General features: G+C 37.6%; 2 protein-coding genes across 3 annotated transcripts; one reads left to right on the top strand and one right to left on the bottom strand.

Annotated features, from left to right (window-relative positions):
• The first annotated feature begins 1120 nt into the window (after positions 1-1120).
• LOC131793655 (guided entry of tail-anchored proteins factor 1-like) lies at positions 1121-6182 on the top strand. Of its 2 annotated transcripts, none has more exons than XM_059111100.2 (6): positions 1121-1228; positions 1781-1876; positions 2649-2718; positions 3918-3985; positions 4726-4840; positions 5625-6182. In XM_059111100.2, exons 1-6 carry the CDS (start codon positions 1142-1144, stop codon positions 5687-5689), a joined length of 501 nt encoding a protein of 166 aa, XP_058967083.2. In that variant the 5' UTR covers positions 1121-1141; the 3' UTR covers positions 5690-6182. The 2 variants fall into 2 exon arrangements, with proteins under 2 accessions (XP_058967083.2, XP_058967082.2); XM_059111099.2 differs by having other exon boundaries at positions 1135-1228; positions 4761-4840; positions 5625-5673.
• An 800-nt stretch (positions 6183-6982) lies between these two features.
• On the bottom strand, positions 6983-19861 carry LOC131793732 (lebercilin). Its single transcript, XM_059111205.2, has 5 exons — positions 19736-19861; positions 14918-17004; positions 10573-11075; positions 9615-9752; positions 6983-8802 (listed from the first exon to the last, which is right to left on the bottom strand). The coding sequence occupies exons 2-5, from the start codon at positions 16908-16910 to the stop codon at positions 7228-7230; spliced, it is 4209 nt and encodes a 1402-aa protein (XP_058967188.2). The 5' UTR covers positions 16911-17004; positions 19736-19861; the 3' UTR covers positions 6983-7227.
• Between the last annotated feature and the right edge of the window lie 259 nt (positions 19862-20120).

Here is a 20120-nt window from a genome sequence, read left to right as displayed (position 1 = left end):
AAATACGAGAAGAAGAACAGCCACCCCACGGGTCAGAACGTTAGTATCACCATTATGTTCTGATCATCAGAAAATATCAAACGCGATATTAGTATCGTACATTTTGACACCTTGAGTCACTGCTTCTAGTCTGGAACGGAAGTACTGTAATTAACTGTGTTTTATCAGAGCAAATGTGTAACTTAGGATCAAGAAGATATCATGCTTTATTAACAGTAGACATATGAGTTTGGTTTTTCTCCTTTTTTTTTTTCAAAAGCGTACTTAAAAAATGTAGCGTCAATAGCAAAAAAAGAGCATAATTTTGAGCATAATCTCAATGTACAAGCGCTCTAGCAGTGCTATTACTGGAACAGAATAAGGGCGCTTATGGAAAGAGGGTGCTTACTTAATACGAGTGTTTAATAGAACAGGGGCGCTTATTGGCAAAACAGGTTCGAGGGAGGCTCTCATTAGAGAGGGGGTGCTTATTGGAAGGAACGCGAATCATCTGATGGTACCTTACATTCCGAATAAGGGAGAGGTACACCAACACTCCCCGGTTTGCTTTCTCCTACAGGCTGTAAATGCGTGGCAAGAGCTTCTGTCATGCCAAAACCTGGAAGTCAAGATCAAAGTCACGCAGTTACAAGTTGTCTGGCAGGTCACGAGTTTAAAGGATTCATACCGTCTTCCCTTTATGGGCTTGTTTGCATGAAGTGGGGGACTCCAGATAGGTGAGGTATTCTGCCTTCCCATGCTAAAAAAATAGCCTGCGTTTAAGAACAATCTTACAACGCCGGGAGCCCGAGGTGAGGTTTTTGGCACGCTTGTTGGCTCGCGATTCTCAACCCCAGTTTCCAGCATCTCCGCAAGGAACGTTTGGGACCATGATGCAGTTTTGGTAATTAGAAGAGAAAAAAAAAACTGCTTGAATTTTTCGCCTCGAGCGTCCCTACGAAGCTCGATTAAAGATTTGAGCATTTTTTAGTTATATTTTTTCTTAAGTTAAGTTAAAGTAATACGATACGTGCCCTCGTCCTATACGTAACCGCTTTCCAGGGCCATATTGGCCAGCTACATATACTCAGTGGACATATGAAACCTTTCATGGCCCATTCAATAAAGGCGGTGAGAAACTGGTGACGAGTCAATAAACAAGATGGCGGTCTCAATGGTTGTGTTCGTGCTCGCGTATGTATTTGTTATGAGAATTCTTTACAAATCGTCCGGATTTCTGGCTGACTGGGTGAGAAATTAGTGAATTAAGTTTATTTTCGTTTGCGTGTTTTTAGTACACTATGCTTATGTACTTAACCTCAGCAGGATTAGATTTTCTCCGAGAATTTAAGGCGTTCGTACCTATTATTTAGAGCAGTTTAATTCGTATTTAGGGTTATCAATCGATTTTCTAATTCCTGGTGCAGGTATCGGAAGAGAATGCAGCGGGCTAGTTGTAAATTAAAAAGATTTAATTGCACTGAATTCCGTATCGATGCGAAACTACAAGTTAGTAAAGAAAAGAAAAGTAAATAACGTTGATCACGGAATCGCCGTTGTAGTAATTTTAAGAGGTAAGTAAATCCCTGTAGATAAATGTCTGATAAAACTTAATTGATCAAGATCGATTTTGTTAGATCTTAAGCAAGTGAAGGAAAATTCAATTTGTTGACTACTACCGCTACTACAAACCAAATTTATAGGACATGGCATTTATTGTATTGGATCAGCTTCAATAAAATTCCTTTGTAGTTAGTTCCACTTTCAAAGTAAGTTTGCATCGATTATATTTCAAAAACAGTTACCAAGACTCTTGATGAGTAAAGAACAGAATGGGAGTCACCTAAAAGACACAATCATTCAACTGAAGAATGAACAAATGAAGATAAGTGCTCAGGTAAAGTGGAGATTATTTATGTTAAATCAGCTTTGAAATGTTACCATGAACATTAGCCTGAAACGGCAATAAAATGATATGCAATATTATGACTTGAAATAACTGTAATGCATGCTGTATTTCCTTAGGTAAGCACCCCTACTCCAAAAAAGCATCCTCCCCCCAAATAAACATCCACCCCCTTGACCATAATTTCAAACAAGCATCCCCCTCAAATAACCACCACACCTCCTCGGTCACTTTCTTAACCCTTTAACTCCCAGAAGTGATTAACATGTAACTTCTCCCTGCAATATCCCTACATTATCCAGCAAACAGGTAATGAGAATACTCAAACATATCAATTAGAAGTTGTTGTCTTGATCTAACACCAAGGCCTTGTAACTAATTTAAAAGGAAATATGTAAAAGGTGGAAGGGAGAATTAACTATCAGATCTTGTGAGTTAAAGGGTTAAGTAGTGTGGATAAAAGGAAAACAATTTCTTTTGCCACTTCATCTTTAACTTTATGAGCTTCAATCACCATGGGGAATACTTTCTTTTCCTTTTCAGTTTTTTCTATATACATGGCCTTGCAGAGTTCTCATATGTGAGTCATCTGTTCTTTCAATTTTTGTCCAATTGCTACACTGAGCAATAAGTGCCCCCCCCCTCCCCCCTCAATTAAGCTCCCTTCTTCACATGAGTGCCCTCTTTTTTCTGAAATTTCAAATAAGGAAGTGTGTTATGTAGGAAGCCAAAGTTTCCTGGGTAACATCAATTTTTTTTTCAGGATGAGTTTGCTCAATACATGCGCCTTGAAAGAAAAATTAAGAAATTGAATGAGGAGCTGTCACAAATAGGTACTCTAAGTTAAGTGGTTGATATTGCTTCAGTTCTAAATAGGTACCAAGTGAAAGATTCACAAAGTGAAATTATGAACATTACATTAACCCAGTAAATCCTAGAAGAGTTTAAAATGTGACTTCTTCCTGTAATATCCATACACCATCAAGCAAACAGGTAATGGGAATTCTCAAACTTATCAGGTGGAAAATTTTTATCTTAATTTAGCATCAAATTTCTGTAACTAATTTACAAGGAAATGTGTAGTAGCCAGAGGTGAGAATTAACATTCAGATCTTGGGGGTTAAAAGGTTAAGCATTTTTACGTCATAAGGTCTTCATCTTTCAGTCGATAAGTATTGTTTGTTCATCTTTTATAAAAACTTGAAGTTGGAAATAAAAATGGAGCTGAATGAATTTTTAGAAGCACCAGCACCTTAATTATTTGGAATAATGCACAGAATTCCTCTTTGATTGTTGTGTCTTACTCTTATCAAGTATTTAAGACTCATGTTGTGGTTCAAAATTAATATAGATTGAAACATGATCTTAAATTAGTATGAATTGTCATAATGATAACTCATATACAAGAGGAGATACAGATCAACTTAGTTTTAAATCATTTGCAAAGTTTTCTTTTAAAAAAATTGTAAGCTGCTCAATGCAGCTGGCTGAAGTCCCCTGTAGAGTTTAATATGGAGTATATTATAACTATAGAAAATGCTTTATGTGAATACATCATCATCATTATCTCTTACTCCTATTAATGACCAAGACGTTTATCTCTTTATAATATCAATAAAATATGAAGCAGACAAATGATGAGAATAGAAAACAAATCAATGAGAGGATTTTTAATTGATCCAGTACTCCTAACTAACATCATAAGAACTGTATGGCTCAGACTAAGGAGATGTACTGATGAGAACTTGGGATTTAAAGGGTTAACCTGAACTTCATTTTAACTTGCAATACCTGTATCTATAAGCACAGAAGAACTCAGGGATAATTCACCATTTTGATACTTGCCTGTGATCTAACTCACTTGTAAGCTCTGACCACAAAGAAATAGTTACTTTGTTGTGATGTGTGCATTTTCATTGCACATTAAATGATGTGGGAAGCAGGAATACACTGTGCAGTACTATGGAATTGCCTTTCTTTAATCCCAATTTGTTTTTGTTTCACAATCTGTGAAACATTTTCATTTCTTTAGTGAAACAGAGAAGTGAGAAGATTACAGTTAGGAGTAAAATATTAACAGCAATATTTATGGGACTACTGGTAAGTGTGATCCACATAGTATCTGTTATGGTAAATTCAAGTGCAAACCTTTTCACTTCCAGAGGTGGCCAGGAAGTAGTAGAGTTGAATACCAATTTGCTTTCAAAACATGCTTAGTAACCCTACACCCTAAATCACTCCCAAGATCTTATTGGCAATTCCCCTTACTGTCTGCCACATAATTCATATTAATGTTAGTTTGGAGAATTTTTTCTTTATTCTCCTCATTTTCCTGCTATATATTGTATTGATATTTTGCAGAGAAATTCATCCTTGTCAATTTTGGAGATCTTTTCAACATGAAGCAATACATTGACATTAAAAGTGTAAATTTGACAATACCAAATCTACTTTCAATAGAAAATTGCATAGATGGTACAAAAAGAACAAATCTTGTTGCCTAATGTAACTCCTTAGAACACCTCATGATGGAGTATAGTGCCATCATTTTTTGATCATGGATATGCAAAACATAAGAATGAGTAATGTGGGAATTCAATAGGAAAATTTTTGTGGGGTTAGCTCAGCCTTAGGAGTCAGGGGAGGGCATGCATCTTATTGAAGATGGCTGATTGATTGTTAGTTATGGCTGATCAATTGGCAAGGACTTCTGTGGATATGATGGCTCAATTCTGTTTCTTGGAATCACAGGATTACTGTACAAGTACTGCATATTTTAGTGATATTCTGCATAGTATATCCACAGATTCACCATAGTGTCACTTTGATTCATCTTAAAGGGAGTCTGTCATATGGCATTTGTGTTTGTGTACAGAAAGGAGCCAGTGGTGTTGTTACCTGTGCAATGGTTCTATCCACTCAACAGAATTTTAGCCTTCCCTACTGGAATACCTGGTGAGCTACAGTATCAAATGATATCAAAGCAAACTAAGACTGAACAAAAGTTTCCTTAAAGAGAAATGATAGCTCTATGACTAGCATGTTGGACTTCAGATGATTGTATTGTGTTCCTTGGTAAGAGTGTCTGTCTCCACTCAAGAGTATAAAGGCTGTGGGTACCAGCAAACTGTAATCTCTTTAACCCCTGGGAGAGAGCTGCATCTAATATCCTTTAACCCTTTAACTCTTAGAAGTGATTACCTGCAACTTCTCCCTATAGTATTCATATATTATCCAGCAAACTGGTAATGAGAATACTCAAACTTATCAGGTACAAGATATGATATTGATCCAACACCAAATTCTTGTAACAAATGTACAGGGAAATGTGTAGCAGCTAGAGGGGAGAATTAACAATCCAATCTTAGTAGTGAAACTTGGGTTTACATTTTTACAGGTGAATCAAACATTAAGGTCACAAGAATTAAGGAAATGATCAATATTTGAATGAGACCTTGATTTTGAAACAAATTCTCCTTGTCAGTAACTGTAGGAAAGGTGAAAAGAGGAGTAAGGTGAATATGTATGCTGATATTAGGGTGTAAGGGGTTAAAGAAAGCTTGAAGAAATGCAGCTGAAGAGTGTGGGTAACATGCAATGTTTGGTTAATCAATTTTCATCAACAAGCTCCTGATTGGTAAGTGTTATTAATTACACTTAGTTCTATAGTTTAATCACCAAATAATTTAACTTTTCATTGTTATTGATCCTGATAATTTCAACATTTTTCTTGCCACAGGGGCTGTTGGACTTCCATGCTGGATTGTTACATCAAATAAAATCATCTCAACTGTGCTGTTTTGAGATGAGCAAGGACATACCTGCACTGACAGTGGCAAGAGGCATTAAAAACTGAGACCACAAAGATGTCAGTTCTACTTGCTGGCCTAGTCATGGCTGTCATCAGATTGGAAGAAAACATAACCTGTCTTCTTGGAGCTTAACAATGGAGAAAATGCACTGCAGCCAGAGCCAGAACAACAGAGTCTGACTAATTTCAGTAAATAGTGAAAGTACAAAGAGGTGAACCCAGATTCAGGGGGGTAGGGGAACTTCATATACTATCTTGATGTAACAGTGCCCTTATAAGAAAACTAAAACCATCATTTGTGATGTGTTCATCGCCAAGTAAAGATGATAATTCACTCTTGGCTGTAGGTGTTGCTAGGAGTGAGAAAATCATTGAAGAAGTTCATGAAGAGGAATGGCTCACAGCCACTAAATTTAATAAGAAAGAGTAATAATATTGCTGAAATGTTGAGAAAGGACTGCTCTTTTTCATGGACAATTAAAGTGAAATGTTTATTTTGAATTGTTAGTGCTCCCTTCAATTTTTGATTGAGATCACTAAAAGCGTATGGAAATAAGTTCCAAAGTTTATTTAGTGAACAACAAAATTTGAGCGTGTTAGAGCACTTCAACTTATTTTTTTCCTCAAGGCATTGTAGGAAGATTAAGAATTGATGCAATCATTGAATAAGTTCGTGGATCCTGTCTGAACATGTTGACCTCTTTTGTCTTGGGACTGGAATTCAAATTGTACACACCCTGGTTATCAGCCACAAACTTACAGACATGGTGTTAGTAGTGTTTGCTGGAATATATCTGGATGGGCTTTAGAGCAGAATGATAGAAATATGTTAAAAGAGGCTGAGAAGGAAATGTTCCAAATCTCCATACAATCACAAATGAAAAAAGTCTAACTTCAAACAATTAAAACTAGGATGGGAAAAAATACTGCAGTCACACAGCAATTGAGGAGACAAAACAAAGTTCTTTATCTTCGTCACTGTTGTTGTGCTTTTTGTTCAAGTATTTCATTTGGAGATGTTATGAAGGCAAAAATTCGTTAGAAAAGGCTTCTCATAAGGAATATACATTCACGAAACCTATAAACTGGTGGGGAGAGGGGGAGGGGTGATGTAACCTGAATGATACGATACGGAAAGAGCCATCAAGAGTTCGTTTGACAAGCGTTGCTGTTTGGATATTGTAAACGCATTAAAAGCACACTTCGACATAAATGTCAGCCACACATGCAAAAGGGCTCAACGAGTCTACATCTGCCAAGTCAAGCTACAAAAAGACAGACCCATCTGATGAGAAAATATTTTTATTAGTAAGATTTGCGTCATCGATTAAAACACGACATCGTTTGGGTTTAGCCTCAATAACGGACAGTACTTGAGAAAATTAATAGAGGTTCTTATAAATGGATGTCACAACAACAAAAAAATGTCATGGCTAACTTCTCAAACTGTCCGAAGATCTTCTGCGCGAAGGTAACGCGTCTCTTAAATACTTATGTATATTATAATTTAGATAATTTGTAAAACTCTTTATTATAGAATAACTTCCTCAATCTCGTCATCAATATCATCCAGCGCATTATCTACAGCGCGTACATTTTTCTCTGTGCTTTTTCCGATACTTTGCAAATGTCTCCTGCGAGGCAGTAGAGAATCCTCTTGAGATACGTTAGATCTTGTAACATTTACTTTGTTTTCCCATGGGTAAGATGATTTGTCTTTTTTTATGGAGCTGTCTCCAAACAGAGGATTACCCGAGGGTTTGACTTCCTCATTTGTAAAAAGATCGTCGTCAAACAAAGATGCTGTTCCACCACCATAATTTCTTGGTCTGCGACCACGTGGGGGACTTGACTTTCCACCAATGTCACCGTTTGGTAGGCTGGAAGTTGCTGTCTCACGCGACCCTCCAAAAGAAGGGTTATAATCCCCAAAGATGACACCGTTTTGTTCTTTTTCAGTAGCGTTTTTCTTCCCGGTGCCAAAGTTAAGACCGCTATTTTTGCGAGCTGTCTCTTTATTCGAACCAAAAGAAGGATTATACCCTCCAAAACTCAAATCGTCTTTATTGTCTCTTTTGGCGGCAGCCCTTCTGCCCAGTGTAGGTTTGTAAGTACCAAAACTTAGATCGTCCGACAGAGAGTCTTTCTTGTCCGATTTTTGGGCCTCTGGTTTTACGCCCTCCTGTGCAGCATGCGCAGGAAGACCATGATGAAGATTTTCTACAGTTTGTTTGAAATCGTACGAGAAGCGGCTTTGTCTCGAGCTGGCGCTGAACTTCTTTCTGCCGCCACTGGTATCGGACAGAATATCGTCATCCGAACTTGCCGCGTTTGGAGGCTTCACTGGCTCCTGCTCTGTTTTCATAGGTTTATCGCTCTGAAGGAAAATCGGAACTTTTTTGGGTTTGTCTTCCACAGGGGGACCAGTAGTCCCTCCGGTTGCAGTAACAGTGTCTGTTTTCTCGTTTCCTGCATCAATCGCTCGCATGCGCGCCAGCAGCATATCTTTCTTCCGTCTGATCTCAGCTTCTTCTTCAAACCGCTTTTTTTCTTCTTCTTCCTTTTGTTTCATGGCTCGTTCCTGTTCCTCTCGTTGTTTCCTTAATTGTTCCTCCTCTTCGCGCAATCTTCTCTCGTGTTCTTCTTCCTTTCGTTTCTCTTGCTCTTCTTTCCTTCTGCGCTCTTCCTCGTCTATGCGCCGTCTCTGCTCCACTTCCTCCTCGTGTCTCCTTCTCTCCTTAGCTTCTCTCCTTTTCTTCTCTTCGTCTTCCTTTCCATCAACTTGGAGGACCCCACCATGTCTCGTCTGTTCAGAAACCACGGGAAGTTCATGATTAACGCTGACTTTTTCAGACTTCTCATCTGTGTCCCTCCCTTCATCCGTTACAACCGAACCAGAGTCGCTTGCCGCATTTGTCAAAAATACATTTGTTCTTTTCTCTTTCGTATCTGGCGCTTTTTCAATGTGAACCGCTGGAGCAGTGATAGCGGGTGCATGAATGCCCTGGCTGCCCGCAGGGAGTGCTGGTAAATTTGGAACTTTCTTCTTCTTCTGTACAATATGTTGATGATAGATGTTCTTCTCATCCAATTCTCTCTCTTTTTCCTAGTGAAGAGGAAAAAAAAGCTTTCACGTGAACTGGGAAAATAGACTGCTCAACGTTAAGACACGTGGAGCTACGCGACAGCAAAGAAACAAAGGAAGCATCATCACTGAACAAACCTATGAAGTCTCAGATGTCAAAGAAAAAGGATTCTCAGGGACACAACTGTTTAAAAAATGCTTCCATTCTCAGAAGCTTATAAAAATTTGTTGACGAAATCACGTTTTTGTTGCATCGATTGCATAACAATTACCATATCATGCCTCGGAAAGAAAGAATAGGAAGAAGATAAATAGAATATTGAATACAGACTAGTTCGATCTACATGTATATCACCAAGGCCGACTAAGAACGACAACAACTTCCGCCTTAAAGTGAGAGTTCAGTGCTTTCAAGTGGCTAAGAAAATCGAAGGCAAATGCTATAATAAATTACAAAGCACTTCTCAACACCACATGTGCGGCACGAAAAATTCACACATACAGATTGCGATTTCCTTGATTAGTTTGTACGTTAGTTTTCTGCCTAGGTCTTTTCCTTGTGTAAAATACATCAAATTAATGACGATTATTTTTTGCGAAGTTGTAAAGCCGTCCTCTTTTGTGCTAAGTCTACAACGCTGATAAAATGAACCAAATGCTACACATTTTATTTTCATAAATGATATTTTTTGCCACAATGCGCTCTCAGTCAAAGAGAGAAATGCGGCGTAGAATTTTATCATACATTCAAGCTGACAAGAGCGTTAAAACATGGCGAAATTCCTGCAAACCTTCATATGACAAAAACGTGAATGTGGAAAAACATTAATTACCTTCAATCTTTCTCGCAGCGAGCGGAAATCGTCTTGGACCCGTTTTAATTCTTCTTTCGCCTGCTTGTAGCGCTCTCTTTGGTCCTTCATCTCTCGCTGTCTTGCCTTGTCTTTAAGAGCGATAGCTTTTTCTAGATCCTAAAAACCGTGAGAAACAAACAGCTGAGTAATACATTTTAATGGCTAATTTATTAACGATTCATGACAGCACGTTTTTAGGGAGAAATTCAATTGACATAATAAGCTTTAGGGGGCAGTTAGTCTGTCAAAAGCTTCGTCATGGAGACATGATTTGTCATTTGTTCGATCCAACGCTTATTAAGGTTGAAAAGTTGCTATGTGAATTTTACAAAAACATTCCAGAAGCACCTGGAAAACAAACTTTGCATAAAAGTGGTGCTATTTTAAGATTACTAATAGTTTGATTATATTTAGGGACATTGTAATTTGGGTTTCATGCATTTTAAACCTTAACAGTTACTACTAAGATTCTTCAATGGTGAATTCTTTTTCTTTTCTTTTTTTTTTCTACACCAGACAATCAGAACGAAGGAAAAAATATATCACAAGGAGCCAATGACAACCAGAGTCATAAAACCATATTCCAAGTGATCGAATCAGCCAATCGGGAGAAGGAATGTATAGTGTATGTCACGGGGAACCAATGAGAAACGAAAGCAAAAACAAGCCAACTGTCTAGAGCGCGGGAAAGCATGCGCGACCAATCGCAATCAGTTTTAATTTTGCATTTGATTGGCTAAGAAGGTGGCGGGAGTTTAAAGACCAATAACAGAGAGAGGCAAAAGGAATAAACTAATGCTTTCGACTGTCATCTAAATAATACGCCGACCATTTTCCTTCGTTAATATTATTTCTCTAGATCACTTAACTTCGGTTTTACGACACTGATAAGCCCCCTTCGTTTCTTATTCCCCTTGAGTCTTCAAAACTAACTTACCAATATCTTTTTGTCTTTTGTCGCTATTTCGTCCTGGACGTTATCTAACTTTTTCGCCAAAGCCGCTCGTTCTTCAAGTTTCCTGTCTTGTGATAGTACTCGAAAACTCTTGACTTTGTCACGCAATTTCTGAATCTCGGCGTCTCTTTCTTTAGATTCCCTCTCTTTCTTGTGCAAAACTTCTTGGTTTTTTCTCATTCTCTCTTTCAAAGTTCGCATCTCTGCGCTGTGCCTTTGAAGCAACATGGGCAAACTTGCTTCCTCTTCGTCGATTTTCTTAATTTGCTTCTCTTGTCGATGGCTCACTCTTTTCAGAGATTTATTCTCGTCCTTTAGTTCTTCGACTTCTTGCTGTAGTTCTTCCAAAATATTGTAAAGTCTTGAAACTTTGTGTTTGTTAGCAGACAACACGCGTCTCATCATTGAACTCTCCCCACCAGTGGTTTTGGTTGTCATCTTTGAGCTAGCCGATTGGCTCTTCTTAGGTTTATTTTTGGGTGCACCTAAAATACACAAAGAAAAAATATGTTTACACCATAACATCAGTGTGCATATTCTCCATTCTCTTCACCATACATTACCTAAGATGATGTCTAAGAGAATATTTTTAACAATCAAGAGCATCTTTAGATGGTGATCATTTCCTTTATTCTTGTGTCTTAATGTTTGATTCAGGGATGATAGCACAAGGAGAAAGTAGATGTTAATCACTCTTAAAGGTCTATGGGTTATAGAAGACAGAGATTTTGTACTTCTACTTAATTAATAACAAGATAAAGAGCAAGATTTGATAAGTTCCATTTAAGCTTAAAATAAAAGGACTTAAATTTAAAGGAGGGGTTTGTAAAGTTAATATGTGAGTAAACGCGAAAATGTCAAGTAAAATCTTCTTTATTGCATCACACATCCCATCTCCTACACAACAACCTCTCAATCATAGAATGCAACCCTTGTTTCTATGGATTCATTATCAACACATCAGTAATGTTAGTGCCTGGTTTTATTTGAATACTAATTCTTCTCACTTCAGCCATTCGTATTAGCAAAACAAAGAACAACAAAAAAAAAAGCAAGTGGAAGGTAACTACCATTTCAAAAAAGGCCTCATCTGACATTTGAAATGACAAAATCAAGCTAGTCTATGACCATTGATCTTGGATGCAGAGTAGCAAAAAATAAGCATGGGAATGAAGTTAAGCTATTTACTATTTCAGCCTGAAACTTTGGACCAATCGCCTCAATTTTTATTTTCTCACAGATTTAAATTTCAATCTGTCTAAAAGTCTTGATTTCTTTCTCACAGTTGTCTTGGAATTTTTACTTCCTTTAATCTGAGGTTAGGGTTAGCTTCCTGAAAAACATCACCCTTCATTCACTATCTTGCAAAAGTCATAGATTCAATTCACTCAGCTCTTCTCAGTGAAAGTAGAAATAAAATAGGCTCTTGATGTACTATAAAATCAATCCTGTGGCCTCGATGATTATACCTGCATAGATGGCTGTTTAAAACATAGCTCACATAGCAAATAACTGCTTGGTATAAAATTTTAATCACAGCATGGTACAGTAAAAGTGGCTGAGACCCAATGAATTAAAAAAAAAATTATACATGTACATTCATTAGGAAAAAAATAGATACATGTATGAAAAATTTGTAGGTAAAAACTCAACCTAAACAACAAGTTTGTTCTTAAAGGGGAAAGGTCATAACACCTTAGATATATTCAATTTACCATTTGTTACAGAGACAGATCAGCAGGTTTTTGTACATGATGTATCTTAAGTAAAGAACAATTTGATCAACCTTAAACTTAGCCTGATTTTTATCAGATAAACCAACATGTAAGTTTTTAATATTCTTCCATTGATGCCTTGTGTCAGTTTCTCCATTTTCTTTCTATGCTAGAATTTTAAAATTACCTAATATGATATGATCTGGCCTACAGTAAGAGGATCAAGGGAAAATTCCCTTAATCTTCAATAATTTAGTTATGAGTATAACTGTATGTTGGCACATGGCAGAGGTCATTATAGCAAAGCTTGTGTTTTGGAAATTTGATTAGCAAAACTTAAAACAACTTGGTATAGAATAATTTGGGTAAAAAATATTGGACAAAGACAAGTTCGTACACACAAATATAAAATATCCTTGTTACAGAAGAAATCAACAAAAGTGACTAAAAAATGACCAGTTAATTTATTTCAACACAAAAAGTCTCCTGAAAGGATGAAATCGCCACTTATAAACTATAAAATAAAAGCTGTGAACGCATTGAACACTGTGAGTTTTTTTCTCCTTTGATTACAATTAATTATTTATATTGAAACTGTATGGCAAGGTGTCAGACGTGTTGTAGAAACTGTGTACTGAGTACAAACAAACAAAAATGTATGCTTTTCGTTCCACCTCAAATTTCCCTCAGCGCCTTTTTATTTAAAACGCTGTTCCATGGAGGCTTTTATTATAGTTGCGAACATAAGTAAACTTAATGGTCTCGATATCAAAAACTCGCCAGGACCATTTAAAATTGGTTTACGTCCAGACATCGATTGAATTACAAGAAATTGACAAGAGCCTGCAACGGATACTGATTTCTACACCTTTTGTGAATAGCAGGTATTGACAATCAAAAAAAATAACTTTCCACAATATTCTGAGACTCGATAGTGTTATGAGTAATGTCAAACAAAAATCAAGACTTCATAAGACTAAAAACCACATCAAACACATTGCCGAAAAAGGAAAACAAAAGTTGGATACTGGAAATTTACCTCTGTTTGTACCATATGCACTTCGATACGAAGAAAATGAGTCCCTCCTTGTAGATGCCTTTTTCGATCGTGATCGTTGTTTAGGAGGTGAATCAGACGGTGATCTCGAAGTTGATCGAGCCCTCTCTGATATTCTTGATTCGCGTCTCGAAGAATATCTCCGAGATCTTGTTGCATTTTTCGTGGGACTCGGGCTGTCAAAATCATCCTCGTAACTATCATAGTTGTCAGAATATTCGCCGGACATTTCACGTTTTTCCTGTAGTTTCTCCTTGGCGTGGAGACTTTCTCTCCTTGTCACAGAAATCACTGAAGTTTTCTTAGATCTCACTCGATCCAACGCTCCGAAATCTGTCTCATTATTATAGGACGAATTCAAAGCGATGTTTGACAAAAGCGGTAGATTTTCAAATTCTAGAGTCATAACAGGACTCTAGAGTTCCGATTGTAGTATTTTAAGGACAAATTCTTCGATCGATCGACAGCAATCTCGTGCAAATTCACTGTCACTAAGTGAGTAGTTAACAGAGCAGTACAAACATGGCGGCAGTCGAATGTTATGAGTCCGTGACGTCAGGTTGCCAAAACACCGCGTAGTCACGGAAACGAAAACAACTTAACTTGTGCTCAGGCTTCTGTCGGTTCCAAACAAAACCGCTAAGATGCCTGCCTTGTCTTGTGTTATTTCGCTTTTTGTATCGTTCAATTTAGTGTTTTTATTTCCTTTTTTTTTAGTTGCTAGCTTGGAAAATAAATACATACTAAGCCTATACCAAATCTACACTAAAGCTCGATCGTACGAAGAAACCAGAAGAGTCACATAGAATCTTGATCGTTTATGACAAACGCTTAAGTTAAGGCGGTTTTTTCAGTAACATACAAGAGATTGTAAGAGACTGTAGTAGAACACAAGCGATTGCAAATGGCGAGATCTCTCGACGGGGGTCAATCTTGTGACCTTCTGATAGATACTGCGGATAAAAAAAACTTAACCAATCTTTTCAAAGACTCAAATTATAATTTTAGCACCAACTGTTTTTTTCCCGCGTGTGTGTGTGGTCAGATGCTTCAGTTGCTTCAAAAGGGGTCCGACAATTTTTTTGGAATAATTTCTAAAAAAATGGTATTACGCCTAATATCTTCAGTTCTTCGAACTCAGCATTAAGAAAGCTTATCCTTAAATTCATCGTTGCACCTCTGAGAGAATAGTTTTTCCCTTTGTATTGTATTTTTGTTAGACAAAAAATAGAACCATTTGTAGGCCATATTCAATATTTATCATACTATAGTATTTTCTAATTCTTGCTTACTCTTCAAATTGAAAAATGAGACTGACGAACTGAATAAAAAAAGTGAGCAACGTTCCAACAATGGTCAATGGTTCAGAACAAGAGAACATGGAACGAGAAATGATCCCCATGACAATTTTTTGGACCTTTTTTAATTTTTTTTATCCCAAAATATTGAGTTAATCGAGACAGGAGTATATTTGAGGGGTAACTTCTAGCAAATCATGTTCTCTTGGCCCGATGAAATATTTAATGATCAAAAGGATCAAACGTCTCCCCCTTACCATGTCGCCGAGGACGCATAGAAGGGAGATGCGACTTCTTTCCATAGATTACAGCCGGTGGATAATTGACAGCTGTCATTACATCAACTATAGATGTCTGCCTAGAGCGCTGACTTGTCGATAAATTACTGCGTGGAGACTGGACCGTACTTACAGGCCGTGTACTTGTAGACGAAGCGCGTTCGGTTTCCGCACCAGTCCACCGGCTGCTAACTCTGCCACTGTGCTCGCTTTCTGGAGGTTTTGTGCTTGATTTTTCGTCGCCCCTACTTTCAGTTCGACTTCCAAAGAAAGCAGAATCACTTGTAGATATTTTGGTGCTGTTTTGAATGTTAAAATTGTCAAAGGAAACCTGCTTCACTGGTCTTCGTTTTCTGCGAATAAGTTTTTGTTGTCGTGTGTTTAACACGTCGGAATTATCACTGGTGTGCGAGCTCTGTTTTTTTAACTGAGGTCTCCCCTTAAAATGAATATCACCAGTTTTCTTCCCCGTTCTTTGTAAAGCAGGCTGCTGCTTAACTACTTTTGTTTTGTCTATATTCGTCTTTCCTTGCTTAGCATTGCGCATTTTTCTGGTCATCAATCGTTTGCGAACGTTGTCTTTCATCGAACAATCAACAACTTCTGTCACCTCTTCCACGTTACTAGTCACACGGCCACGCTCACCAAACTCAGCCCAGTTTTTGATTGACACATCAGATCTCCTACTGTTCGCAGATGAAGTTAAAGCATTCCGTGAGCTGCTGCCCTGTCGGCTCAGTTCTCGGCGATAAAATATCGTGCTCTCTACATCATCAAACTCGCTTACCGCAACAGTCCGGGGTGTTGCCGACCTTCCGCTGACCTGTCTACTATCCGGAGGGGTGTTATGACTCCTTTCTTCTTCTTTATCTGCATGTAAATCTTCAGCTACAGGGTCTTCTTCCTCATCTACTTTCACCTCATCTCCTTCAGTTACCACATGTCTGGCAGCTTCAGTCTCTTGATCCTGTCCTTCACCTTCGCCTTTTTCTTGGCCGGGGCTTTCTCGAGGTGACTCTTCTGCGGAACTGTTGAGTGATTCAGAACTCTCTTCCCTGTCGTCATAAAGAGTAGGGATGCTACTTACGCTTGCGTTCAAGCTGCTACTGTAGTGAGTCAGCTCGTCTTCACTTTTTTCGGCTTCTTCAGCCTCCTCTTCGTCCTCAGTTTCGTCATCGTCGTCATCAACTGAATAGTCATCGTCTTCGTCATCTTCATCACCCACTGGAGAAGATGATCGAGTAGATGTACCTGTTTCATTTGTGTCTTCAGCGTTTTTAATGTCATTTTTGGCTACAGCCGTAACTACATCGCTTTCGCTATCAAGCGAACTAGATTCATCAGAAGATTCATCAGAATTATCATCTTCGTCACCCTCACCTTCTTGTTCGCTTTCACCCAGTTCCTTCTCAGATTCATCAGCGTTCTCGCCGTCGTATTCATGGCTTCCCTTCTCCTTTTGAGAAAACTCAACACCTTCTTCTTGTTCAGACAATACATCCTTCTCAGTAAGAGCTGAATTATCACCTTTTGGATTAGTTTCTGCCTCGTTTGCAGCAATGTTGTCAGAAGGCTTATCGCCTTCCTCTCCTTCGGACAATTCTTCCTTTTCAGTTAGAGCTGAACTATCAGCTTTTGGCTTAATCTCTACCTCTTTGGCGGCAATTTCCGGCTTGGAGTTTGTCTTCCTTTCTTCATTCATGTCTTCAGCAAAATTCGTCGCAGAATCGCTTAGTGATTCCCCTGCTGAAATTTTTTTCTTTTTGCAACCTTGATTTTCATCAAGTGAGGCATTTAGCGCTTCTTCCCTATAAAACTTGATACTCTCACCGTCGCCAGCAGAACGAAGGCTTTTTCCACTTTTGGATCTTCTTTTGGTGTCCCTCAAAGATATCCTATTTGACGTCGTTTCTCTCTGGTGTTTCTTCAAATTTTCTTCCGTTAGAGGAACTGGGTGTACTTGAGTCAGCATAATTCAGTCAATAGATTATATTTTGCAGCTGAATTCCCGTTTCGAAAGCCCTTTCATTCTCCTACATCTCTCTGTTGGGCATTGGCGGGAACTCCTATTAGAGGATGAAAATATCATACAATTGAAATGAGAAGAATACAGTGCCCATTAAAGCACAGAGGAAATTTCCTCGCTCGCTAACTTTATATGCTAGAGGACAGCTGACTTAAAGAATGATTTAAGCGAACTTCTCGTGGCAGATATATGTAAAGCGCGCAAACAAGTCGACGAAACAATGAATCCTCCGAGACAAACGTGCAACTAACCTCTAAAGTTTCCGCGCGCTAACACGATGGTTGCCAATAACATTTAACAGGTTGCCAACCAGATTGATGCTAAATTAAAGCAATAGCAAAATTATTCCTCTTGAATTCTTACAAGATGATTGTATTGTAAATAACTTGGCTTAAAATAGCAGCTTCAATTTTATCAAAAAAGTTATCGGTCAATTTCGATCTCTCAAACTGCTCGGCTTCCACAGCGTGAACAAAAATCACAGATGTTGCCAGCTTCAGATGCTGTCAGGTAATATTCTGTTCGCTATTTATTGTCTAGGGATTGCTTATACGTCCACTAAATTACACTCTGACATGATGATCGTTTTAAATATCCCATCAACAAATCCCGGAAATTTATCAAATATGCGTTTTTTCTATTTACCAAGGATATTACAAGGCCGTAATCTGCGATAACAATGAACTAGCTTTTAAAGACATACCAGAGTGCCTCTCTGATCAAAACTTAAAATGAACAAAAAGCCTACAGGTACATGGGGTTTTAAATGATATTCCCCTGAGTTTTTTCTCAGCTGAATGCACGAGAATTGGGATTTACGTGCTTCGAATTTAGCAATATATCATACAGCTTTTTGAAATTGCACAAATGACGTATGTGTATTAGTCTGGATAACACCAGGTATTTTTCAAAAATGAAGTGTTGAATACCAAAGAACACGTCTTTTCAGTCACCGGGTTATCTTACAAAAGGAACTTTCGAAGGTGTTCCCAAATTCTGAATAAAGAGAAGCTTAAGATGTTATTCAGAACTTCTTTGTAATGTTAGTCACCATGGATATATTGATATCCTCAATATTGAGAGATATAAACCGTGTGATAACTTTCCGAGTGGTGAATGTATCGTTTCTTGCGAACAGTCGACATTTAATTGCGAATATCTCGTCATTATCCACCAGTTATATATTGAAATTCAGAGCAAGTGATAGCTCACTAAATGGAACACGCGTCGCTTAATATTTTCAGTTTAAGACTGAATTGAAAACATTTGGTGAAACAATGCATTTCATGGAAGTGCAATTTGGTAACTGTGAAATATTCGAGTTGGCTGTATGAGCAATTTTCCACATATTTTATTTTAAATTTCAATTCCTTTTCATCCCTTTTTTTATGATAAAGCGAATTTATTTTTTATTTTCTCCTATTTCCCAGCTTTTTTTGCTGCATTTTCATGAATAAGAATGAAGTCAATTAACATTCTGTTTCTGTTTAGAAATGACTTAATTTAACAAAAATTGCTTTCAAAATGTAAACATGTGAATCCCGGCGCAAAAATTCTTTTCATTAGTTAAGTAAATATATGCGTGCCCTTTAGAAATCTAAAACAAAACCAAAATACTACTTTATTTCTACTGACTCTAAAACGTTTTTTTTATTTAAATGCATTTAAATAAAATCTTCCCGGAAATACTTTTGTATGCAAAACATGATTCATTGAAAACAACAATGCATAATGAAAAAATTTTCCTGAAACTAAACACCATTTCAACAAAAAAGTTCTAAAACTTCGTATTTTCCTTCTCCCATTCAGTTGTTTATTTTTTTTCAGTTTAGAATTGGAATTATGCCCTCTGAGAAATCTGTATTACCCGCTGTGAAGACTTCATATTAAAATTTTGGTGTGGCTGGACTTTTCTATTCGAAACAAACTGGTTTCCGCTCAGTTTTCAAACAATCGCTTGGCTTAGTGCGTCAATTAAAATCATTACACAGTAATCGTGACAACGAGACCACGGAAACTTCTTTATCATCGTCCTCAGTTATAGCAACGAAAAATCCTAGTTTGTGTGCGCTTTTGTACTACTGGTGAAATTCACCTCAGTCTGCTTTCAGCACAAAACTAACCCAAACACTAACCTGTTACTTTAGCAAAGTGCGTACAAAAATAATATTAACACTACCTTACATTTTTTTCCACTGAATCGATGTGATAAGTGTAACGGTGAATGATTAAAAAGTCGATAAGGGAACTCAAATTGACTATAGGAATACGTTTGCGGGAGCCACACGTTATCTGCTGTGAAAAGTTCTTGTCTTATACATCAGCTTCAGTTCTCAGTTGTCTCAAACGTCCGTTTAAAAAAGACATATAGAAACAAATGGAAAGAACTGAATCTAAATAAATCGTACACTTATTGATTGCACCGATCCAGTTGCTACTACTTTTAACACGATTATAAAATTTGTAAACAATTCGAGAAGTCGCCACCATTCGGCTTTGACTGATATGTCAAACATGTGCTACGAACTCTATGCTTTGTTATCATTTATATAAATTCTGAGGAATACATGATACAAAATAGTGAAAGTCGATTGACAAATACAGATTTTACTCCAACGAATTGATACCAGCTGGCCTGCCAGTGCTTTTTTTCATAACTGCCGGGTACAAGCTAAATCAAGTGTAGACTTCTTCCGAAATGAAGATATTTTCAATGAAGCGAAATATCTGTATTATATCGTTAACCTTCGAAACACAAACATATTTCATACCTTTCTTCCAGGCAGCTGTCTTTGATTTTAAATGAATTCTCTAAGAATTAGAGTTTCCTTGCCGTTTGTGATCGGCTATCGAATTCAATTTCTAGCTTGATACCGAATCTAATAATTCAGTTCACCTCTGCGGCAAAAATCTATTGAAAATCGTGCTGCTGGGTTTCAATCGAGTTTCCAGGGTACCCAACAAAACATAAAGGAGCGGAGAAATGTGCAAACCTTATTACAATCGAGGGCCGCCATTGGCCAGCTAACAGATGCCAATCATCCAACGTACAACCAATCTCATTAGTTCAAAATATACTCGCAGATGGTTTTTTTTCCACAAACTCTTTTTTAGATAATTTTACCAATGTCTCTTGCAGATACGTTGTAAAGGTTG

The sequence above is a fragment of the Pocillopora verrucosa genome, chromosome 9 (genome assembly GCF_036669915.1).
Source record: "Pocillopora verrucosa isolate sample1 chromosome 9, ASM3666991v2, whole genome shotgun sequence".
Lineage (NCBI taxonomy): Eukaryota > Metazoa > Cnidaria > Anthozoa > Scleractinia > Pocilloporidae > Pocillopora > Pocillopora verrucosa.
Note: the sequence above shows the minus strand (reverse complement) of the source record. Positions and strands in the feature narration are given on the sequence as shown.